Source organism: Limanda limanda, chromosome 6, assembly GCF_963576545.1.
Source record: "Limanda limanda chromosome 6, fLimLim1.1, whole genome shotgun sequence".
Taxonomy (NCBI): Eukaryota; Metazoa; Chordata; class Actinopteri; order Pleuronectiformes; family Pleuronectidae; genus Limanda; species Limanda limanda.
The window spans coordinates 13,072,885-13,095,875 of record NC_083641.1 but is presented as its reverse complement, the minus strand read 5'-3'; the positions used below and the strand labels follow the sequence as shown (position 1 = coordinate 13,095,875).

Genomic DNA, 22,991 nt, shown 5'->3' with positions numbered 1-22,991 from the left:
AGACAAAGACGCAAACGGTCAATACAGCTGGAAGAAGCCCCAGAGCCTTTGTGCACCTCTCACAGAAACTCACCTGCCTCATTCATTCTTTATTAGCTGGTGCAAAGGCAGGGGCGGAAGTGAAAAGGCAGAGAGGACAACATGGAAAAATCATTTCAAGCAATAAGGTTATTTGTCCAGAGCTCCTCTTACTGAGGCAGACTGAAAGCTTCGCTGTGCACATGCTGCGTTAACTATATATGTTCTCTCACTCTTATTCTACATATGGAGGTAGTGGAGGAAACATTGCATTAGGTCACGTCCGCTGTGAAATGCACAATCTCATTTCTGTGTCTCTCTCTTCCGTGCTGAGTCGATCCCAAACTTGCCATGCCAGCAGTTTGGGGGATTCCAAATTCTGGCCCCTGCATGTGCGCATATGATAAGCATACATATATGCATGAACTTAAATCAAGCAAACACACATGCAGACGTTCCAGGGAGTGAAAAACCATCCAATCAATAGGTTGCACGTCATAGTTGTTTTTCGCTGTTCTGCAGTATGGATTTAAATTCAATGGTTTTGTGCTGTACCTCACTATCCATGAATGTGTGTGTGAATGAGAGATTGACCATTAATCAGGTAGAGTAACCATCACACTTATTTTAGCATCAGCAAAATCACAACCATGCGAACCTGCCGTCCGTCAGACACACAAGTGAAACACACACAAACAGAAAAAAAATACTCAGACCAACACTGAAATTTGAAAACTTTTGTAGGAATCTGTATTTAATTTTTAAACTCTACATACATTCATACATCTCTCAAATAGGGGAGCAGACAGTACTTGTGAGTGTAAAATCTGTATATTTGTATATGTGTGTGTGTGTGTGTGTGTGTGTGTGTGTGTGTGTGTGTGTGTGTGTGTGTGTGTGTGTGTGTGTGAGCGTGTGTGTGTGTGAGATAGGGGTGTTGCAGGTTAGGGTTTGTTGTTCCAGCTGCCTTCTTCACACCTGCATATTTATCATGTGCTTACAAAATGTGACAGAGAAACATGAGTGCCAGGGAGGCAACATGGGCATGTCTGAGAGCATGAATGTAGTTTCAATGAACAGTGTGTGTATGTGCTTGTGTGTGTGTCCATTTGTCTATATGAGTATGTTCTAACTGTGTACATCACCATTAGGGGTTGCACCAGTGTTTTCCCAGGAGAGAAGTCGAATTTTGAAATCCATTGTTCATATTTTTTCATATTGTTCATAGTTCATATCAGTGACTCTCAGTGAAAATACTATACAGTACTTTTACTCTTATAATCTTCATAGGCCGTGATTAGAAAATGTTGATAGAGAAATCACATAAGTCTTGCAGCCCCTTTTGAGTGGGTGGGTGGGTTTGTAGATGTAAGTGCATCTATGATGCATGACTGTATATGTGTGTGTTTATATATTATGTATGAAAGCATGGGATCAAGAAGGTGAAGTATGATTTGGTTTGTGTGCATGAGTGCTTACATACATGTGACTGTCAGTATATCGGCGTATGCAAATATATGTGTGTGTGTGTGTGTGTGTGTGTGCGCGTGTGTGTGCGCGTGTGCGTTAGTCGCTGTCGTCTCTCTCCTGAGTCTCGGCCAGTGAGCTTTCATCAATATTCTCCAGGCTCTCTGCACGCTGGATGCTGAGCTCAGAGAGTGGGATGCTGGGTAATGTAGTCTGCTCAGGGTAGAGCCACGGCTTATACCCAGGGTTGTGTTTCTGCTTCCACTCCGAATACTTCAAACCGGCTTTGTTGATCTTCTTCATTGCCTAGAATGACATTTTTTTAAAATTTTATTACAGATTTGCAATGATCTTTAACAAGTTCAACAGAGAAACAGAAAAATAAATAATGTCAGGGATCACCAGGAATAATTAGTACTTAAATGTTTTTCGAATTTTCATTTTTGGTCAACACTGTCTTGAGGGGGATTGAACTAAAAACTCAACATAGTATCTTAATCTTAATCTTAATAGTTGATAGGAGATGGATGGGCGACAGGGTCACAGGAGATAAAAAGGACAATTACATAATCCTAAAGTTATAAAATGTCACATATAGAAAAATGAATAAAATATTGGGTTGGGAAATTGGGAAGAGCTACATGGCCATACAGAGCCCTTCACATATTCATCATAGCATAAAAGGTGCAGGAGCAATTACTATATATGAATTGTGAATAATAAAAAAAGACCTAGAAAAAAAATTCTTCCAATATTTATTATATTCCAGTACAGACTCTGTATCAGGATGGAAGATGCATCCCACTTCATCCCGCAATACAGAAATGAAGATAAATATCCTGTATAAGCATGCGGCCGTTTTGCACATTTGGACCAAAAGTCAGGACAGTAGCAATCGGGGGATGGGTCCTTGGTGTGGACGTCCCCTCGATACACAGGCTCAACCAATCACAAGTCAGACTCAGCTGTCAATCGTGACGTTTCACCGTGGTTTTTTGAGGGGGGGCATCAAATAGCTAATCAAAACCAAACGTACTAGTTAAAAATGAACACTGGAACCAACAGCAGTGTCGTAGGAACTACCTATGACAAAAACAATCTTTATTTAAAATTATTTTACGTGTACTTAGATTTCTTTGTCATTTCCACTGACATGGAGGAGGCAGGGTTTAAATTTGTCCTAATATACAGTCTATGTATTGAAGTCATCAGCTCGGTTATGTTCAGTGGGATTTATACGTCTCACTGAGCTTCTATTTTTCACTCCATCGTAAAGGGATTTCTCCCAGGATGCCGTCTGCCTTTCTCAGGAGAGTCTTTGCCCTATTTCCACAAATGTGCACACACAGGTTACAGCAAACAACTGCAATAACCTGTATGTGTGGAATGTGTGAGTGCATATTTAACATATAGATAAGCTCTGCATGTTTAGCATCCTCTGTGCTGTGTTTAACCTCAACGCAGTGTCTGTGGATTAACACATCGACAAACACACAAAAGGCTCAGAATCTGCGTCGATCTGCAAATTACTTACGCGAGGAGCAAGGTAGTGAGAAGACTTGTTGACAACCCACTTGGGTAATGAACCTGCAAAAGGAGACAGAGTGAGCAGAAGAAGAGAGAGAGAGAGACAAATTGAGAGAGATTAGAAGACAGGAAGAAGAAAAAAGGAAGAGGAGGATGGGGAGATAAAAAAAAAAGGATTTAAAGGCTGCTTTACTGTATGTCATGTCATCCAGGATCAAAGTGAAGCTCTGAACAAACTTCACACTCAAACACACACAGAAACGCACAATAATACACGCACCTCATAGTGATTAAGGAAATTTGCCCAATAAGCACTCGCATGCAAAAGAATGACAGTGAAGAAGTGAATTAAAGGGAGAACCAGATACATGGAGTAATGAATAGAAAATGAGACCAAAAAGAAAGAAGGGAGAGAGAAGAGGAGGAAAAGGGACTGATCGAGAGAGTCCTTCATATGGTTACTATGACAACTCATTTTGACATAAAGGCAGGGGAATGAATCATTCATTAGAAGTTTGATCATGTGTCAAGCACCTGAATGTGTGTGTTTCGGTCTTTCTGTGATTGTAGTCTGAGTTTGTCCTTGTGTGCTGATTGCTGTGTGTGTGCGCGTGTCTACAGTTATGAGGGCCAATTCATTGTGAGGACATTGTGACTTTGTGAGGATATTTTGGCTGGTCTTCATAAATTCAAAGGGCTGTTTGAGGACTCGGTTTAAGGGTTAGGGTTTTGGTTAGAATGGGGTTTAGGAGAAGGGTTAGTCATTTACTGTAGGTGTGATCATTAAGGTTAGGATAAGGGGATGGGGAATGCATCATGCCATTGAGAGAAAAGTGTGTGTGTGTTTGTGTGTGTGTGTGTGTGTGTGTGTGTGTGTATTCGTTACCTCGTGGATCTATGTTGGCCATGTACGTAAGGGTACAGGCCTTGGGCCCCTGGCTCTGGATCATGTAGCCAGTCTGAATGGACACAGCTCGCACCATGTCCTTTTTCGAAGGGTATTTCTGGAAAGACAACACACATAATTCATCATCCTTGCGCATTGCATCTACCGGCAACTTGGTTATCTCTCAAACGCGTCCTCGATCGGAACAAAGAACACTGGAAAATCTTCATTTCTGCACATTTTCCTATTCAATTTATTTATTGGCTTTCATACACTACAGCTAAAGTAATCCATCAGTTAATGCAAATAATACACATATTCAACCTCAAGCACAAATACTACGAAACCCCTGCTGCATAACAATAGCCTTATTTTAATATCTGCTTTATGTAGCCGACACAATCTTCAGAACTTTGTCTTGAGCTCTTTGTGAACATTTATCAAATAACATATAAAGGGTGTGCAGAGTCAGCACTGGAATTCAAGGGAGCTTTTGGTGCTGTTTTTAAGCTGCTGGTCAAGCTGATTTTCTGCTTCACAATCATATTTTTAATGCAAATCCAGTCCAACCTAAACCCTGTGAATTACACAGCAGCACAGGCCAGCGTTAGCCTTCTATTCCCAGCAGCCGGCTCATTTGACTACATATCTAAGAATTTTATTTATGATGGTAAATTGCAGTACTGGTTAGCCTGTGCTAATTGGGACAGGCACAAATCCCACAGAGTAGCAGTCAGCTAACGACCTGCTATCAGAGGAGAACATCAGATAACGTATCTTTTCCTGCTATTTGACTCACAGATGAGGTACAGTCCATTTCTTAACCAATAGGTTCCATTATAGGAATTTCTCCTGATAGTTTTTGTAAAATCTTTCGCGGCTTTCTGGAAACTTTGTATTTGACTTGGCTGAGCTAAAGCAGAGGATTTGTTTGTCGGCATGACTGAGGGAAAGTTGAAGTATAAGTCATGCTAGCATGCGCGGGAATGACAATGCTAGCATGAAGATGTTTTGTAATGTTTATGCCGTTTACCATAGCTTAGCATGCTCACATGCCAAGATGCTCACAACGACACTGCTAGCGTGATGCTGTTTAGCTGTTATGATATTTAACCCGTTGATTAGAGTGTTAGCATGCTGACTTAATCTTATGTTTACCATCTTCAACATAGTTAAGCATGTTAGCATGCATTTTGGCAGGTATTTTGTAGTATTTGATCATACAAAAATTACTTAAATTTAGACTTGATTTTGTCTCTAGAGGGAAAGTTCACCAAAGTCAACAGGCCTCTGCTGACCATAATTGGCTATACAAAATGTAATTATCGACCCACTAGTGGTTGTAATACTTTGAGAAAGGAACAAAGTGGTGGGCCAGTGGTGGCATTGCATCTCTGTAGCCATGCTGTCACTGTGGCTTAAAGAAAAGTACTCAACAGATCAGCTGATAGAACAGTGGTTAGCTGTATCCCTTACATAAACATATAAGCCTCCCATGCAAGAATTAATTAGACTATAACAATATGCCCATTGTCCAATGGGAGATTTAGCAGTGGAGCAAACTAAAGTAACCAGATACAATGGCAGCTGGGTCATAAAGGGGCTTTTTAGAACCTGTCAAACATAAATAATCCTGGACGAGAGCTTATAGAATGTAAAGTCCAATACAGGACAAGTGGGCTGACTCCTGGCAGTGGATGCACAAACTCAACACTCCACTGAGTATCCCCTTAAGCTGCGCTTCACAAGTCAAGCTCTCAGATACTACTGACTATCGAAAGTGACCTTGGCTAATCACACAGTCATGCACACTCGTATGGAACCCAGTTTACACACACATACGCACTCACACACGCACACACACTCTATTATGTTTCTAACTACTTATTGATGCAGGAATGCGGAAGGCGAGACGGAAGTCAACAGCCAGCAGTCACATGAGAGGTCTTATCCTTCTGTAAACACGATAATAGTGAAGGAAAATGGGATTGAGGAACAGAGACGGAAAAGGAGGAAAAAAAGAAGGAAAACCAAGAAAGACAGAGCAGAAAAAGAAAACTAGACATGCAAAAAGAGAAGAGATAGAAGACGGGGGGACAGAGGGAGAGAGGACAAGCTAAAAGGGTTCCTTGATTAACTTATTGGTCTTAAAAAATCAATCGGCAATTACTCGATAATTGATTTATCATACCACAACACTGTGAAATGCATTGTCACTGTTTGATAACATTGTCAAGACCAGACAATCAATTGATCTGCAGATGAATCAATGGTGGAGATAATCACTTGTTGTACAGTAGCCCTAGAGAGAGGTGTACAAGATTATACAAATGGATTATATTTGTCCTCCTCTTCTAATTGGACAAGAAACACAGATATGGAGCCAAAGTAAAGGCAGGATTTCAGGCCTGATTCACTATGAAAGTAACTCACACAGTCGCAGTGTTCTCTAATCAGTCTGTTTTCTCTTACTGACCTTTGCTAGTGAAATTACTCAAATTATTAAAGAGCATGAATGTAAGCTGAGCTAAAAATGCACACATATTCAACAGAATTACATAATATGATCCGACACTTAAGATAAAGCATTGCCAACCACAGTACAGCTACCATTTGCCGAGGTAAATGAATCAAATGCAGGAGGTACATTAACACCCTGGGAAGGGGCCAACTTGTCTCTCCAGTTCCTGCCTGGATGCACTGGTTCCACATGAGTAGACTGTTAAATGGCTAACGCACACAGTTTTGTTTTGCTACCTTTCCAAAGTGCAGCACATTGCAGCACAACACCCTTTAGCTAAACAGGATAAAGGTTCACCCAATGTGATCCAGGAATTAAAGGGACTTTCTTTAAAAATTGCATGTTTATGTAAATTATTATTATATTTTTAAATTTTCACCTTTTCTTCAATGAATAATTTGTGGTTCTTTTGGGCCTTGGTGTAGGTATGCACTGTTCCATGAAGTCATGAGTGCCATGAATGCAAATCCCCGCTGGAGTGTGTGCAACGTATGTGTGTGTGAGAGTGTGTGTTGCACTCACAACATGTTTGACGGAGTAGTTCATGATGATATAATCTTTCCCCATTGGCAGCCAGGAACGAAGTGTGATGACATCACGGTTCTGAAGAGGTTTTGGACACTTCCCTGTAAATTAAAAAAAGATAAATCTGGTGAACTCAACATTGTAGATCAATATGGACTTGTGTGTATCTGCTTCCCTTCACAGGCCCAAATGAAATGACTGTGCAAAGGACCGATGTAAACAGTATGTGCAGCATATGTTCACACGTGAGTGTACCACATACATGAATAGTAACCGACATCCGCATTGACCGTGAGTTTCCCGATGTCGAAAGTCTCTATGACGTTTGCGTCCCATTTCCGTCTATATTCGATGTCATGGAGCACGTCGTACATGGTCTCAGCTGAGACGTCCTTGCACACCATCCGACACTGAGAGACAGAAAAAGAAGTGGTTTTAGTCAGGCAATGAAGAATCAACTACAAAGAGCTAACACAGCTGAATTGACTTGCCTATTTTGCTGAATATATATTTACAATATAACCCATGCAGGCTATGCAGCAGGAAAATCCATTCAATTTTAATGAAGCTGCATGCCTTAAGTTCATAGGAGAGTACTGTGCCAGTGTTGAGGAGAACTACAGAGTTTGCTGCTATTCATGCTGACAAAGGTTTGAGCGAACAAAAACAACCCCAGCACAAAGACAACATCCACGCTTGATCTGATATGCAAACAAAAATAAATGAATTTAGAGGAAGTATGTAAATATAAGTGTGGAAGGATACTGCACATACTCAGGACAGGACAGATAAGGCAAGTGATGTGTGAATGATTAGACATCAGATGGCTGGAGAGTGTCAGGGTCTGAGAGCAGAGAAAAGACAGAGTGTGTGTGTGCGTGTGTGTGCGTGTGAAAGTGTGTGTATGTGTGCGTGCGTGCGTGCGTGCGTGCGTGCGTGTTTGTGTGAAAGAGGGAGAGAGATGGAGAAGATGTTCCAGAGGCAGACCATGGACCACAGATGAGTCATTACTAGACTTGAGCTCTTAAATGGAAAACAACACATTCAGAACGGGACAGAGACAAACACACATTCACACACATGCGCACACACACAATTATGGGAGTAAAAAGGAAGCTGAGGGTCTGGCTGCTCAAACAGCGATAGGTCCCCTGCTTTTTTCGGACAAAGGGGTTAGGATATGATAGGATATTTATAATGTTTAAAACCAGAAATGATACTGAACCATGTTCAGCTGCAACCCAGATTCAATGATATATATCTAAAAATAATGTAGGTGGAAGTACGCTGGCGACCATATTTGGTCAAAAAGTCTACTTAAAGAAATCTTAAAGTAAAGTATAGGGATATATTTTAATTCTCGGTGGATTTAGCTGTTTATATCGATATGTGTTGATATGGAACTAGTCTTGTGTAGGTGTGTCACACAGTTTGTTAATGAAACCATAGGGACTCATGCCTATGCCAGGGTTGGAGTAGATGGCAGTGTACATACACAGGCCATGTAAAGAGCGGTCTGCAGCCCTAGAGTCAAGTTGTTACTACAGTTACAATTATCAGGGGGTTTTAATAATAACAGGAGTCTTAATAATAACAACAAGATGGAAGAGGAGGGAGAGTCACAGAGAGGTAAAGAAAATATAGGACAAAGCTATGGAGATTTAGAAACACAATCAAGAAGAACAAGTGAGCGGCCAGAGAATTGGCCGAAAAACAGAGGAAGAGTAAATGAGAAAGAAGTGGATGGAGCTCGTCTGTCCCAGATGGATTTAAACTCCAATCACAAATCAGTTCAGAAGGTTTAAAGCTCCGCCTGTACCATCATGTTTCCTGTGTTCCCCGTGGGCTTAATTTGAGAAGATGATCACCATCTTCACACTACACTGGGTTTACAGCTGTTGAAACAGGAGGTCTTCTCTATCCATTCATACCAAAAGCTTGTAAAATATCATGTGCTGCACATTTGGAGAAACACTTGCAATTTAAGGTGTTATCTGTAGAGCTCCTTCAGAACAATTTAAAGGAGACATATGCTCATATTCATTCACTTTGATTTGGGTTATTCATTTTAATTTGGGTTAAGGTTGACATGCTCTAGTGTTCAGAAAGCACACTTTTCTCAGTCTATTTCTGCTTCGCCTCTTTTCTTCCTGTCTGGAATGCTGTCTCTTTGAGGCCCCCTACCTATGAAGTCCAGTCTGCTCTGATTGGCCAATTGCCTACTCTGTTGCTATTGGTCATCTGATTCCAAGGTGTGAAATGTGAACATCAGAAAAAGAAGTGTCACCCACGTAGAAGACACCGACGAGTGCGTCAAGAGAGTTTGTGGTGATAAGAGCTGACGTCGGTCTCGGGGTGCTTTAAATAAAATTACGCGATCAACGCAGCAGAGTTATTACGTCACTTCCTGTGTCTGTCTGCTGCACAAACACAAAGTAATCTTCAAGTCTTGTATGTGTCCTTATACCTTGTTATAGTGATGGTGTTTGTTGTTAACGTATAAAGTGAGCGTAGGTCAGCAGGGGAGTGAGGAGTTGGGGAATGATGTCATACTAAAGGGAATGAAGCACAACTGTGACAATGGAAAACTCACAAAAAGTCCCCATTTCAGAAAAGGCTTTCAGGCAAAGACCCAAATTAAGTTAATTGTTCTGGGACCAGAAAACACTAGAATTCTCAGTTGACCCATTTCGACTCCACTTGTTCAAGAAATGTAACAACAAACTTGTAGCAGTTTTTTCATATCTGGAGTTTTCTTGCATGTGACATTCAAGCAGGTTATTTACTCACTTTTCTGTCCAAAGGGTTTTTTGAACATGATGTTGCATTTTGTTACGAATTAACTGAACGAATAAATGCAAGACAAAATTAGGATAAGAAAACCATGTAGCATGTTGCTACATGGCAACCAATGTTACTAGGTGCACTCACTGCTGAGCCCCTGTCCTTTAAATCAATTTTATTTATAGGGTCCTAAGACACAGACATAGCTCACAGGGCTTCACCACAGCCAAGACATCCCAACACAAAAACCCTCAGAGAGAACGAGAAGTTGTGAATCAGGGAACAGGAAAATACAGATTCAATGCATATGACAACCCCCCCCCCCCCCAGTTAAACATTTTATTAAAACGAAAAAGGAAAATCTACTTTGTAAACACAGTACACAGAACAGCCAAAACATACATAAACACAAGTATTGGGATGTGCAAAATCTTCGTAGAAATTAAATAGTCATCCATAAATACAAACTAATAGCAGAAGTATACAAGTTAGCAATCTTCTTCAATAAAGCAAAGATTTAGAAGCAGAAAATTCACACAATTTTACTTTACTTTGTAAACACACTATGTAGAACAAACACACACATTCAAGTATTGAAAAAATCTTCACAGCTTTGCTTTGTTGCGAGTAAACAAGCCAACTTCTCGTGATTTTCTCTCCATTTGAGAGTGTTTTGAATTGTAGGCTACTATTAAACGCCCTGCCATCTAGTCCCCTTGGAAAATTTAAATCTGATGGGATTTTAAATGGACTTCTTCGTACTATTTCAACACGATCCGCCTCTAAAACTGGTGGCGGCCAAAGAGCAGGATCAGTTGGAGGGGGCACACAGGTCTCTACATTGTCACCTGCTGATGGACTCTCAATGACAGGACTTGTCATGTAACTTTTTTTTTGAGCAATTAAATATATCTCTTGTTCTGCCTGTTTTGTGATATATATGCCCAAAAGCTGCCTAACATTGCTATACTGAAATAATATCGGTATTATAATTGTAAGCTATTTTATTTAATCACGTTATTGTTGAGGGTTGACTTGTATTTCCTGTTCTAAGCGGGTTGTTGGCATTGACTCTTATTTTGAAAGGGGGTTTTAAAGGAAGTGGATTCTGTGATGAGTGAAGTTGCAAAGTGAGCGGAGAATAAACGGGTGTGCTGTGCCGAGCGCATGACCTGCTCTCGTGTCCTTTGTCGGCTGAGGCCGGACCTATGATACAACCAAACGCTCGGCTACATAATTATTAGAACTATGATGATTTTTCAGTTGCCTATTTTCTGGTGCCCCCTCAGGACTTGGTGCCCTACGCACAGCGCGTAGTGCGCGTTATGGGAGCGGCGGCGCTGGGGGTCACATCAATTAGTAAGGAGCTAACACGGACGACAAAAATGTGTTCTCACCAGAGCTTTGTGAAAGGCACAAAATATATTTAACTAGTTGCAAAATAGGTTAATCATTCACAAATACTTTCAGACCCACAGTCAGAGTTTAAAAAAAAAATTAAACTAGTCTGCAAGTCTTTATCTCACAGTGCAAAGACCTGCAGATTGGGGTTAGGTTCATTGGAGACTCTTAAATTGATTGACCGAAGGTGTGAATAGTTGAAGCATATGACCTGGTTTAGCATAGGCTAATAAATGGCTAGTTGCTGCTGTTGTACAGGACTGACTGATATATCAACTTAAACCTCATTAATTAACGTGTAAAATGTATTACACAAATATTTATTTCTGAAGATGTTAATATAATCTGATTACTGTGATCTCTGTAAAGGTATATTGATATTGTATTAGGCAGTCTGGATTATACTATACAGGTGTATCTATATATATATATATGTATTTAAGTGGCCACGGAGGTGTAGAAAGCCTACAATAGCCGCCCTACAACGGCTGAGGTAGAGTGGTCGTCCTCCAACCTGAAGTAAAGAATGAAGTAGAAAGTCTCAAGCACTGTGAGCAGGAAAACAGAGTGTGGGAAGTCCAGGGGAAAGATCTGTGTGTCAGACACAAGCTCATTAACTGTTCAAATGTGATTAGAGATTGTTGAGTCATCCGATGCATAGCTGACACAGCAAATGCAATGACAATCCAATAAAGGGATAGTTTACCCCCCCAAAAAATTCTCTCATTATCTACTGTGATCCACGCGGGTACGCTGATCCGGAGGAGGATAACAGAGGACATTTGAGCTAAAAATATATAATGACCTAGTTTCGGGGAAAATTTGGGCTTACTGACACTTGGGTGACACCACAGGATCAGTGTGGAGGCATTTTTTTTTTTTTTCCAGTTGGTTTTTACGTTTGTAATCGATCTGGCTGTAACACTGTTTACCCCTGAAACTCCAAAAGTGTTTTGTTGACTCTAAAGGCTGATATATGCTTCTCCGTTTTGACGGACACGGACTGAAACGGACAGAGAAACGCCCTCTCCCAGCGCCTCGGATAGAGCTTTTCGTGCACCTCTGATTTTTCTAACTACACGTCGGCATGGCAGAGAGCTTAGGGACAGCCCCCGGCTGTGATTGGTCCGCTAACGACAGCATTTGGGAACGACACCATTTCCGGACCTCAAACTTCCTGTTTCATTCCCTATATCACAACAAACCCAAACACAACTACTATTAATGTGACAAGTGTGTTAAGCCAGCGGAGTTGTCCGGCGGCTGGTTAGAGCACTGACGGCATGTGTGTACAGTCACAAACATTATAATGCCCTGTCATAACGGCGCTAGCGTGCTAGCCACCATGCTAACTGCGGTGGTAATAGCGCAAAAACCCGCGGTCACGACTTTAATTCCACGGCTATCATGACACTTTTACTCAAACACCGTCAGGTTAGAAGCAACCACTTGGTAGTAGCTAGTTAGTAACGGGAGTCCCTGCTGACTTTGTGTGGAAGCTGGTGGGGAAGCTAGCTGCCTCCGTGTAGCTTCAAGCTTTGGAATTAGCAACACAGTTCGGAAACAAGACCGGGGAACCGCTGCGCTTAGAAATTATAACATCAGCATTTGTGACCGGCTGGGTGTCACTTTATTTAGTTCTGTTAGTTGCCATCGTTCACTGTTTGTGAGGTACGCCGGGAGGAGGTAAACAAACAAACGTGGACTTCTTCTACGCACATTGATCAGGTAGGCTTTTCTAAGCTTGTCTTCCGTTGCACCACCTACTGTTTGGCGGTGAATTGTTTTCAGGACGTACAGTCGTCGGAGAAGCATAAATGAAAAAGAGTCCGTGGGATCCGTGCGTCCCTCCGCGCGCCTCGGAGTAGGAGTAGCATACTGGAGCCTTAACCCTTACCCCACCCTTTCCATCGGCACAGTGGTGAGTAATTAGTGCATTTTTCATTTCTGGGTGAACTATGCCTTTAAAGTCAGATTAGTTTAAAAACATTAGCCAGAAATGATTGCGTGAGTGTGAGAGGTAGAGAACGGAACAGGGGGAAACGCTGTAAGTTGACATTACAGATTACAAGTAGAGAATGCATGATGAATCCTGCAGGCAGGACTGAAGGAAATCTTTCTATGAAATTACAGGGTTGTTTCTGAATCTTCAACAGGGACTAACCACATTGGAACAACCAAAACACATAAAGTGTTCACTATGATTGGGCTTCAAAATGAATAAGGTATCAAATTTGAAATCTGTGAGAGAAGACTGGATGCCTTGTATCCACAGACAAACAGAAACAGTGCAGTGGAAAGCGATAGAAAGGAAAACAAATGTGACAGATGAAAGAGGAGAAGAGAAGGGAGCAAAAGACATCCAGGACAAAATGAAGCCTGCTCAATATATGTGTGGGTAATTCGTTTAGGCCCTAATTCAGTAAACTAAGCAGATGACGGAATTAGAGATGCGGGTGAAAAAGAGTTTACAAAAGTCAGACACGGGGAAAGACAAAACGCAGGGACACAAACAGAGTGTTTGTGAAGTTGTCTCTTCGAGCGTGTATTCACTGTGCTGGCTGCCCACTCAGGGCGAAGCCAACGACCTGTGACCCCTGCACATCCCACCTACTCCACCCGCCTCATTCCATGTCTCGCCCACTCTTGTTCTCTCCCCGTGATTCTCTTCCCTCCATCCCTTTGTCCCTCGTACCTGTCAACTCTCATCATTTGCTCCCCTAGGTGCTCATACATGATTGTGGGAGACAATTAGGAAAAAAATAAATAAAAGAGGGGTGAGTGTGTGTGATTCAGAGCCAGGCATCCCTCTGTGTCAGTGTGGGAGCGGGCAAACCCAGGAGTGTTCATTCAGTGTGTGTGTGTGTGTGTGTGGCAGCCATCTGACAGTTTGTCAAACTATTAAAGAAAACAAAACCACCTACACACTAGCACACACATATATATACACACACATTGTGAGTGTGGAGTCATCTGCTGACAATAAATGCATAATAGATATTATTATCATCATCATCATCATCATCATCATCATCATCATCATCATCATCATCATTATCATCATGTGGGTATTAATGATAATAACCATTCTTATTCTCATTGTTGTTGTTATAATTGATGATGATGATGATGATGATGATGATGATGATGATGATGATGATGATGATGATGATGATGATGATGATGATGATGATGATGATGATGATGATGATGATAACTATTCTCAGTCGCCATCAACATCATCATCACAGTCATCATCGGAATTGTAATTGTCATTATTATTAGCATTATGATTATTAGCATTATCATTATTAGCATTATGATTGTTAGCATCACTAATATCATTGATGATGATGATGATGATGATGATGATGATGATGATGATGATGATGATGATGATGATGATGATGATGATGATGATGATGATGATGATGATGATGATGATGATGATGATGATGATGATGAGGAGGAGGAGGAGGATGATGATGATTAGTGTGAGTGATAACCACAGTGATTACACTGTGATATAAAAGCCATTATTGGTGAATATGGCTGTGGAGATGATTATGATGATAATGAGGCTGATGATAATTAGACCACTAATGATAATGACGATTGCCAGGCTGTTGTCTCTCTCATTCTCTGATTTGGATATAGTGCACTGTCGTTGTTGTTTTGTTTTTTCCTATACCGCCATTAACGCTGTATAGGAAAAGAGAAAGTGATGCAGCAAGAAAGGCTGTGGAAAAAGCATTGTCAGTCTTTTAATAGAGAAAATGAGTGGTGCGTCAAGCTACTGCAACTGTCATGTTTACATAAAGATAGAGTGCCGGTTACATTATAGCTCTTTGTCCCGCCCAGACGCCAATTGTGTGTGTGTGTGTGTGCACTTTCTACTTTAATGTTTACAGAAGCTGTGGTGAGGAAACACACCTGTCCTGTATGAAAAAGCATGAATAGGCAGAACAGTACCCTGTGCAAGCACGCACACACAAACACATGCGCACCCGCTTTATCACACACCTCTCCTTGAGCACACACAGGACATAGCCTGAGGAATCGCAAGGCAAATGATTGCTGATTCACACAAATCTGATAGGCAACAAATGCACACTAAAGGACCTGCCTCACATGTATAAAGACAGGGATGAGAAAATCCCTCTGCTGTTGCGGACCCTGGACAGAAAGATAACACCCCTATGCACACAGACGCACGCCCATGCACGCACACACACATATGCACACAACTTTATTTTATAAAGTAAACACCTGGTGGCTCACTCACGCGCCTCAGATCCGGATACACCAGTAGGAAAGCACAAACACACACATTGACACAGAGAAGAAAGTAGAAAGTAAATATGGGAGGGAGGCGTTTGTTTCCCAGACTAACTGTAAGTAATCACACACTCAGCATTGCTCAGACCAGTAAAGCTTCCCAAAAACCTGTCAACTGTGAGGCCAAATCCGTCTTCAAAGTGAAATTGACAACATGACAAGAGAGTTTGAGCCACTAAACGCACTCAATTGTCAGTTAGGGTCCCAGCTGACAGCTGAAGCTAAGTGGAGAGTGTCGTGCGTGCTGTCATAGTGAATTCACTGCAGCTGAAAGTGTGATATAGCTGTGTCTTTTGTATTATTTTTACAGTTTCCACAGGGCTGTGGGTCCCAAAATCTGCTGGACTTAACTTAAACTTTCATCATGTATTCAAGTATGTATGTTTGCCCAAAATAAATACATGTATGCATGAATGTCCTGAAGATATATACAAAAAAAAAAAACAGCCAGGTAAGGATGGGCAGAGCACCTGAGCCAAAACGTGAATTACCTTTAAATAAAAGATTTAGGTTGATCATTTTAATTAGGTTCTTGTATACAATTAAAACAAGGATGTTTGCTGTATGCAACTTTTAATTTTAACATGTGCAAACAACCAGAGAAGTATGCTGTGAAGAGCTCAACTGAATAATTGTTTTTCATCCGGGCCTCTCTCCCAGAACACCATTAAAAAAGTAATACTAAGGACTGTGGTCAAATATTATGTGTTAGGTGATATGCAATTTTTTTTCCCAATGGATTAAAGGTGCACTTCTGTGCTAATGACACCTCCTCGTTGACTCCCAAGACAAATATTCACAGTGGCCAGCAACTGCCATGGCTGCTATTTGCATAGATAATTAAGTTTACTCATCAAGTTCTTTAACATGTCAGTCACATTATTATTTTTCTCTTACCTGAAGTAGTGGCCCAAAATACCGTCTTTAAACTGCAAATTTTTTTGAATGGATAGCAAATCTAATTGTGCAGCTGTTGACGTAGTGTATGCTCTACTACCCACAATGACATGCTAATGGCTGCAGATCATAGTTTCCCTGGTGGAGGTTTATGACGTGTCCCTGGAGAATGAAAGCTGCCTCCTGCGGCTCACTCCTGCTCTCACTGCAGGTAATTTCTTATATTGAGTATCAGGCAGTAGTTCACAACCTGATCACTACACACATTTCTATCAGCGAGTCTAACACAGGATGTACTCACTACACAAGGATCATGAAAATGTGTCTACAGTTGCACTGGTACTATTAGATTGGGACCATTTCATTCCACCCCATTGTTTTTAGTGTTTATATAGTAACAACATACAGTACAGACAGTATGCTATCACTGTGTTACTGTGGAATCTGGTTTTAGTGGTTTGGAGAAGCCTCAGCAGCTCCAATGGGGCGCTGCAGCAAAGAGCAATGGTTCAAGCACTTCAGCAGTTTGGATCATGTGGGAATTTAGAAAGAGTTCTTCTCTCGTTCTCTGCCAGTTTGATTAAACAGCAGAGTTTTATATCTCCCCTTTCCCTTTGTGTTTGTGCAGACCTTCACAAAAACATGCCCTCAATCTTTTTCCTATGAATGTTTGTAATAGAAATGCACTAGATTAAGTAGGGCTGGGGGATAATACAAAATCAATAATTATCGCAAAAGTTTAATATATATTGTTATAATGCTTACACAACCACAGTCAGAAACAGGATTTTGGATTTTTCTTCAATCAGGGACCATAAAGGGGCCCCACTTTAAACAAAGGGGGCAATTTTATGTCCAAAACCCATGCACACCTCCTCACTCAGTGAGGAACAATCCTTATTTATTGTTAGCTCTGAATTATTCATCATTGTTTATATTTATTAAATAATTCCTTGTTAAGACAGATTGTGGAATATTGGGTAGAAATCTTAATATATTGAGATATTAATTGTTAGTAAGTGTTAGTAAGTTTATTATTATTTAAAAACTGCTGACAGGAGAGAGGCACTTCAGGGGCCAATCAGACCCCCCCCCCCCTCCTGGCCCCGCCCCTGGTTGGGAGGTATATCACACATCTGATCTGCCTCAGAATGTTTGCTGTTTGTCATTCTTAGTTCCTAAAGACTTTAAAAACCCAACCTTTACTCAACAGCAAAAGTCGGTCTTCAGTCTCTAAAGACATACTAACGTGATATTTATGATACATGTCACATTATTTTGATAATGGATAGTCATATTTGTAAAAAGATGAAAATAACGATAAATAAATGACAAAATGCATGAAAGCATGAAAAGTACGGACATTGCTAGACACAAAATATTGCTTATCCATATGGGTAGTTATCAGGAGAACTTATTTATCTGGATAACTATCATTATATCACGATCACGATTATATCTCAAACATCACGTGACACCATTTATAATGATAATTATGGATATCGCCCGATATGCAAAATGTTTATCTTGATCAACTTTTTTTTCCACATCATCCATAATTCCCTAAATACGAACTTGCAAAATACCCCCCTGGATTCACAGGTGGGACCCACGTCCTACCTGCGGACTGTAAAGTGGTCTCACCTTGATCTGGTGGACGGAGTGTCCCTCCTCCAGCCCCTGGGTCCACACGGTGATGCCTCCCTTGTTGCAGCTCATCCTCCAGCCCTCCTCGCACAGACACTCGGCCTTGAAGCTGGCGAACGCCCGGTCGTCCGGGATGGTCACGGTGTGTCCGGACATGGCTCCTGTTACCGGGGGGGCACGCAGAGGAGACTCCTGCTGGGGCCCGGCTGCAGACACGGAAGCAAAGTAGAGCCGATGGCCGGCCCCTCCTGTCCTGTCCGGTCCTCCTCCTCCTCTTCGACTGGGGAAGAAGAACTTGTCTAATTCAGTTTCCTCCTTGTGAGAGCAGCTTCGGTGGTGGGCTGGCTCCTGATGATCCGTGAAGGCGTGCGAGTAGGAGCGTGCGCGATCGGGGAGGTGTTACCGGAATCCAGCCCCTCGGGGAACAAGTGATGGATAGAAGGACCCACCCACCCCCCCAAAAGGAGACGAGTGGAGATGTGTAAGGTAGTTGATGGAATAAGTTGAGCAGTCCTCCTCACTAGCAGCCGCTCCTCTCACAACCCATATGTTCCTCTCTCTCTCCCTGCAGTCCTGTTATCATCTCCATCGCCGCGTCGCTCGCTGTGGCAGGTGGTGGAGGAGGAGGAGGAGGAGGAGGAGGAGGAGGAGGAGGAGGAGGAGGAGGGAGGAGATGCGGTGAGCAGTAAGAGGAGGAAGAGGGGGAGGAGGAGGAGGAGGAGGAGGAGGAGGAGGAGGAGGAATCCGGCTGAGCAGACAGGAGAGACGCAGAGATGGAAACGCCCCCCCGTGCTGCCTCTACGTGCTCCTCGTAAACCTTGCGTGTCTCTAGCCTCAGGGACATTTTGTTCAGGGGAATTCTTCTGATTGGAAACGAGGCGAGCGGGTTCCACGACACGATACAATCTGTGTTGGTGCAAAGCCACACCGTACCACATGTTACGATACTATAAAATAAGTGCGAGCTACACGTTTTATGGCAAGTAACGTCCCCACCCTTCACACCTGTCATGCATTTGTCATTTATTTATCTCTATTTCAAATTTGTTTTACACAGATAAGAACCTATGAGTCTGAAGTAAAGCTGAACTTTATAAACTTTAACTGTAACAATCATACAATATGACACAATATGAAAATTTAATATGATATGGTACAATACAATACCTTTCATGCTTTCAGGCATTTGTTATGGTTTTTTTTTATAAGGATATGAGCCTGAGTCTGAAATCAAGCAAAAGTATATAAACTATATATGTGATACAGTTCAATGCAATTCGATATGTGTAAGCTACATGTTTGTGGCTAGCAATGACTCCACCTCTCACGCTGTGCTGAGGGATTATTTGTATAATTTTATGTTTTCGATTAACTGACTCAAAAACTGTGATCATACAACTGCCTTAACTGCAACAAAACTAAGTGAAGGTGAGTGTGTGTCACTTGCTAGAACCAGTATGGTTTGTAACATCACAGCAACTGAGCTGTGTTCTCAAACATGCCTTTTTGGAGGACATGCTATTCAGTGGCTAATACAGGAAATTCCGCAGTTTCCTGCAGGACTTGAACGTACCCCCGCGCAACCCCAGCATGCAGACAAACCTGTCAGTGAAGTAGTTAGTTCACGGAGCAGCGGGGGCGCGCCTGGCTGCAGTTGGCTGACGTGTAGAGTCACTGGGAGTCCCCCCCCTCCTCCCCTCTCTCTGTGTCATGCTTCCTGGTGAAGCACACAATGATGCAGTATTTTTGAAAGTGCACTAACCTCTGTGTTGTATCTCCTCACCGCAGGCTGTCTCTCTCCATCTTTTTCTCTCTCAGTCTCACTCTTTCATCGGCCTTGAACATTTATAAGAAGGGTGTTTTTGTGACATCTTCAGGGCCAAATCATCTGAAGTGCACCATAACCAGTTCTTAGGATCACATGTACATCCACCTGCAGCTAATTCCACAGATTTTTGTCTCTCTCTCTGTCTGATTGTTGAATGCAAATCCCGTATATCTTTCATCTGATTAAGATTAAGATACAGATTAAGATACATTTATTTGTCCCAAACACATGCACAGACATGCACAAGCACACTCATGCAAGGGGAAATTTAACCTCTGCTTTTAACCCATCTGGTGCAGGACACACAGAGCAGTGGGCAGCCCGGGGAGCAGATGTTGGGGGAGTAAGGTGCCTTGCTCAGGGGCACTAGACAGGGTAGGGAGAATCCTCTTGGATTTTTGGACAGATCAATCCAGGTTCGTCTTTTTGTTGTTTCTCCATGGAGTCGTACCAGAGACGAACCAGAGACCTTTTCTAGTCCAAGTTTTTGCCACTAGTCCACCGCCTCTCCAGGCGTGTGATCAACTTCACACTTGTCATGCGTGTTGCAAATTCCCCGAGAAAGAGCAGTGCATACAATATTAATAATAGCTTAGGCGACCAGCGCTCTGTAGCTGTCAGTGGGGGTTGGGCAGTGAAGAGTCTGTCTGCGGTTGAACCGGTCTTCCTCCTAAACTATAGTACTTGTCAGAAACTGGGTCAAAGAACGTGTCAAACAGCTTATATATCAACCACACACGTGAACAGTAGTAAAGCAAATTCTGTTTAATTCAATGAAAAACATTGTTTATAAAATCTTCATGGCAGATAAACCAGGTAGGATGAATGCTCACGTCACTCTGCACCGTAGACTTAATAAAAAGCTCTCCAAACAATGTCCAGCACACAAACAATAAAAAGTGACACACTGTTGTAGAACTGTTTGAGGTGGACTTACTAATGGCAAGAAATAATTCTGAAAGCAAGCAGCCCATTCCAAACAGGCATGACTGGGATCACTAAATTCTGAAATTGTCTAAAACAAGAATTGGCCATTTTCTGTGCTGTTAAGTTTCATTCATGGAAACAACCACAATAACCACGATCGGCAATCTTACATGGTGGTCAGCTGTTATGAGCATACACACATCACCTGTGCATCAATGTCACAGAATAACTGTCATTACTTGGGTATAATTTCTCAACCTAAATGTTATTGAAACTGTCTTTTCATCAGTGAAGTCAGTGTGGTGCAATGCAAATGATCTTCTCATCGATACTCCAGGTTTTCAACAACAGACCTCGACCTTTGACCTCCTGGCACAGTCATGTGAGAAGGGAATTTTGTCACCTGGATGAGCTGAGCATGAGTTTAATGAAAACACGAGAGCCGCTCACAACTAGTTCAAGCTGGGAGTCAAATGTCTGCTGTGGAAAACAAACAGATTTGTGATCTGACTCATCTAAATACTATAAAGAAGCAAGAGTAAAGAAGACTTTTATAGCATAATTGAGATAAGTGAGATATATTCAGAGAGTAAAAAATAAAAAATGCAAAAAGGACACATTTTTCAAATGGAAAGAAAAGGAGAGTTGGTGTGTGATCATCAGACAAAAATACCAGTCAAATCCAAAACATGTCGAAAGCTATCTCCAGCAGTCTAAAGACATGATTGGATAATTGGAGGCTCTAAATTGACGTTCGGGGAGAATTTGAGAGTGAATGATTTAGTGTCTTTGGCCCTGTGGTATGCTGGTGATCTGTCAAGCCCACCTGTCACCTGATGTCAGGCTGATACTCAATCAATTGTGCTCACATGCAACACAACTAAAAACCACTGAACAGACTATTTCTGTGGGATGTATTGACATGTCACCAACTTCCACTGAATTCTGTCTAACTCGGCCAGTTCCAGTTCCTCTGTTACTGAGTTTCCACTGGAGCATCGTGCACGGACACTTTGTTACAGACACCAGTTTCACCTTTGTGTTTGTCAGTCTGTGAACCGTGCAGCCGACTGTCTCAAGACACAGCTCGCATTGTTGAGGAGCACATAACCGTGACAGCTCTTTGTTTTTTAACAAAACACTTTGGGAACAGACACGGGCCCGCACATATCGACAGGCTGGTGTGGGTGACTCCAGCTGTATTTGTTGGAAGAGAAAGAGAGGGAATGTAATGTATCGTCCGGGATCCAAAGTATCAGACCCACGCTCACACTCCTGGAGCATTTAGAGAGAGAGGACTGGTGAAGGTGCCAGTGGATTTATGGTGGGGGAGCGTGTTGTCCTCTATGAATCATGTATGGTGAGTGCACAATGGGCCTGCTGCCTGCACACCACACTTCCGCCTAATAAATTTCAGCTCTGCTCCACAGAGAGAGGCCCGACTCTTCGTCACAAGGGTTCTGCTTCCATTGAATTTCAATCACAACAAAATAATATTTAGACAAAATGGTTTCCTTGATTCTTCTGGGTCTCAAGTCTGTGGTTGTCTAATGGGGGGGGGGGGTCCATGGCACACATATGATACATTGTTATTCTGTGTTGACACTGCGAAAATATTTGTATACATAATTTATATCTCTTACTAAGACATTTCTCTTATGCTGTTTTCTAACATAAGTTGTGTAAAAAGTGTAAAAAGAGACATACATGGAATATTTTCTATAGTGTAGGGGGGGTCCAAAGCTTTCTGAACAATCCTTTACCACCATGCATCCTACAGTAAGTGTAAATAATGTATACAATTGCTTTAAAAAATGTATATACCATCTGCATAATGGAAAAAGGTCGTTTCAGAATTCAGTTTCACTGCAAATTTAAAAACCTTAAAGTATTCTGTGCAGGTAGTATTACATTCATGCAACATTCCACCTTTGCTATGTGATGCAGACACTTCCTGCTTTGTAGGAATGTGTGTCGTTTGGTTTTCTTTCACTAGAACAAAAAAACTAACAAAAGATCAAATACAAACGAACACAAAAAGCACTTCTATTCAAGTGTGTTTACATGAGGGAGAGAGGCAAGAAATACAATTATGTCAAATAGCATATAAAGCTTTTACTGCTTCAGAAGCTGAAAAATGTTCAGTGTTCATATATTCAATCATAAATAATGAAAGAGGAAGCAACGTTTAGAAAATAACAAGTCAAATTTGAATTTCAGTGAAA

The 22,991-nt window shown here is 41.7% G+C and overlaps 1 protein-coding gene across 1 annotated transcript; it reads right to left on the bottom strand.

Annotated features, from left to right (window-relative positions):
* Nucleotides 1-925: 925 nt before the first annotated feature.
* stard10 (StAR related lipid transfer domain containing 10) lies at nt 926-18,396 on the bottom strand. Its single transcript, XM_061073359.1, has 6 exons — nt 18,009-18,396; nt 7,207-7,354; nt 6,942-7,045; nt 3,899-4,016; nt 3,020-3,072; nt 926-1,791 (listed from the first exon to the last, which is right to left on the bottom strand). The coding sequence occupies exons 1-6, from the start codon at nt 18,165-18,167 to the stop codon at nt 1,585-1,587; spliced, it is 789 nt and encodes a 262-aa protein (XP_060929342.1). The 5' UTR covers nt 18,168-18,396; the 3' UTR covers nt 926-1,584.
* Between the last annotated feature and the right edge of the window lie 4,595 nt (nt 18,397-22,991).

Bases quoted from the DNA above. Each gene is read 5' to 3' on its own strand.
- stard10 (XM_061073359.1), bottom strand. From the start codon at position 18,167: ATGTCCGGACACACCGTGACCATCCCGGACGACCGGGCGTTCGCCAGC. The intron at 4,017-6,941 runs GTGAGTGCAACA...TTGTCTTTCCAG, and splicing joins ACTACTCCGTCAAACATGTT to AAATACCCTTCGAAAAAGGA. The intron at 1,792-3,019 runs GTAAGTAATTTG...ATGTCATTCTAG, and splicing joins CTCACTACCTTGCTCCTCGC to GCAATGAAGAAGATCAACAA.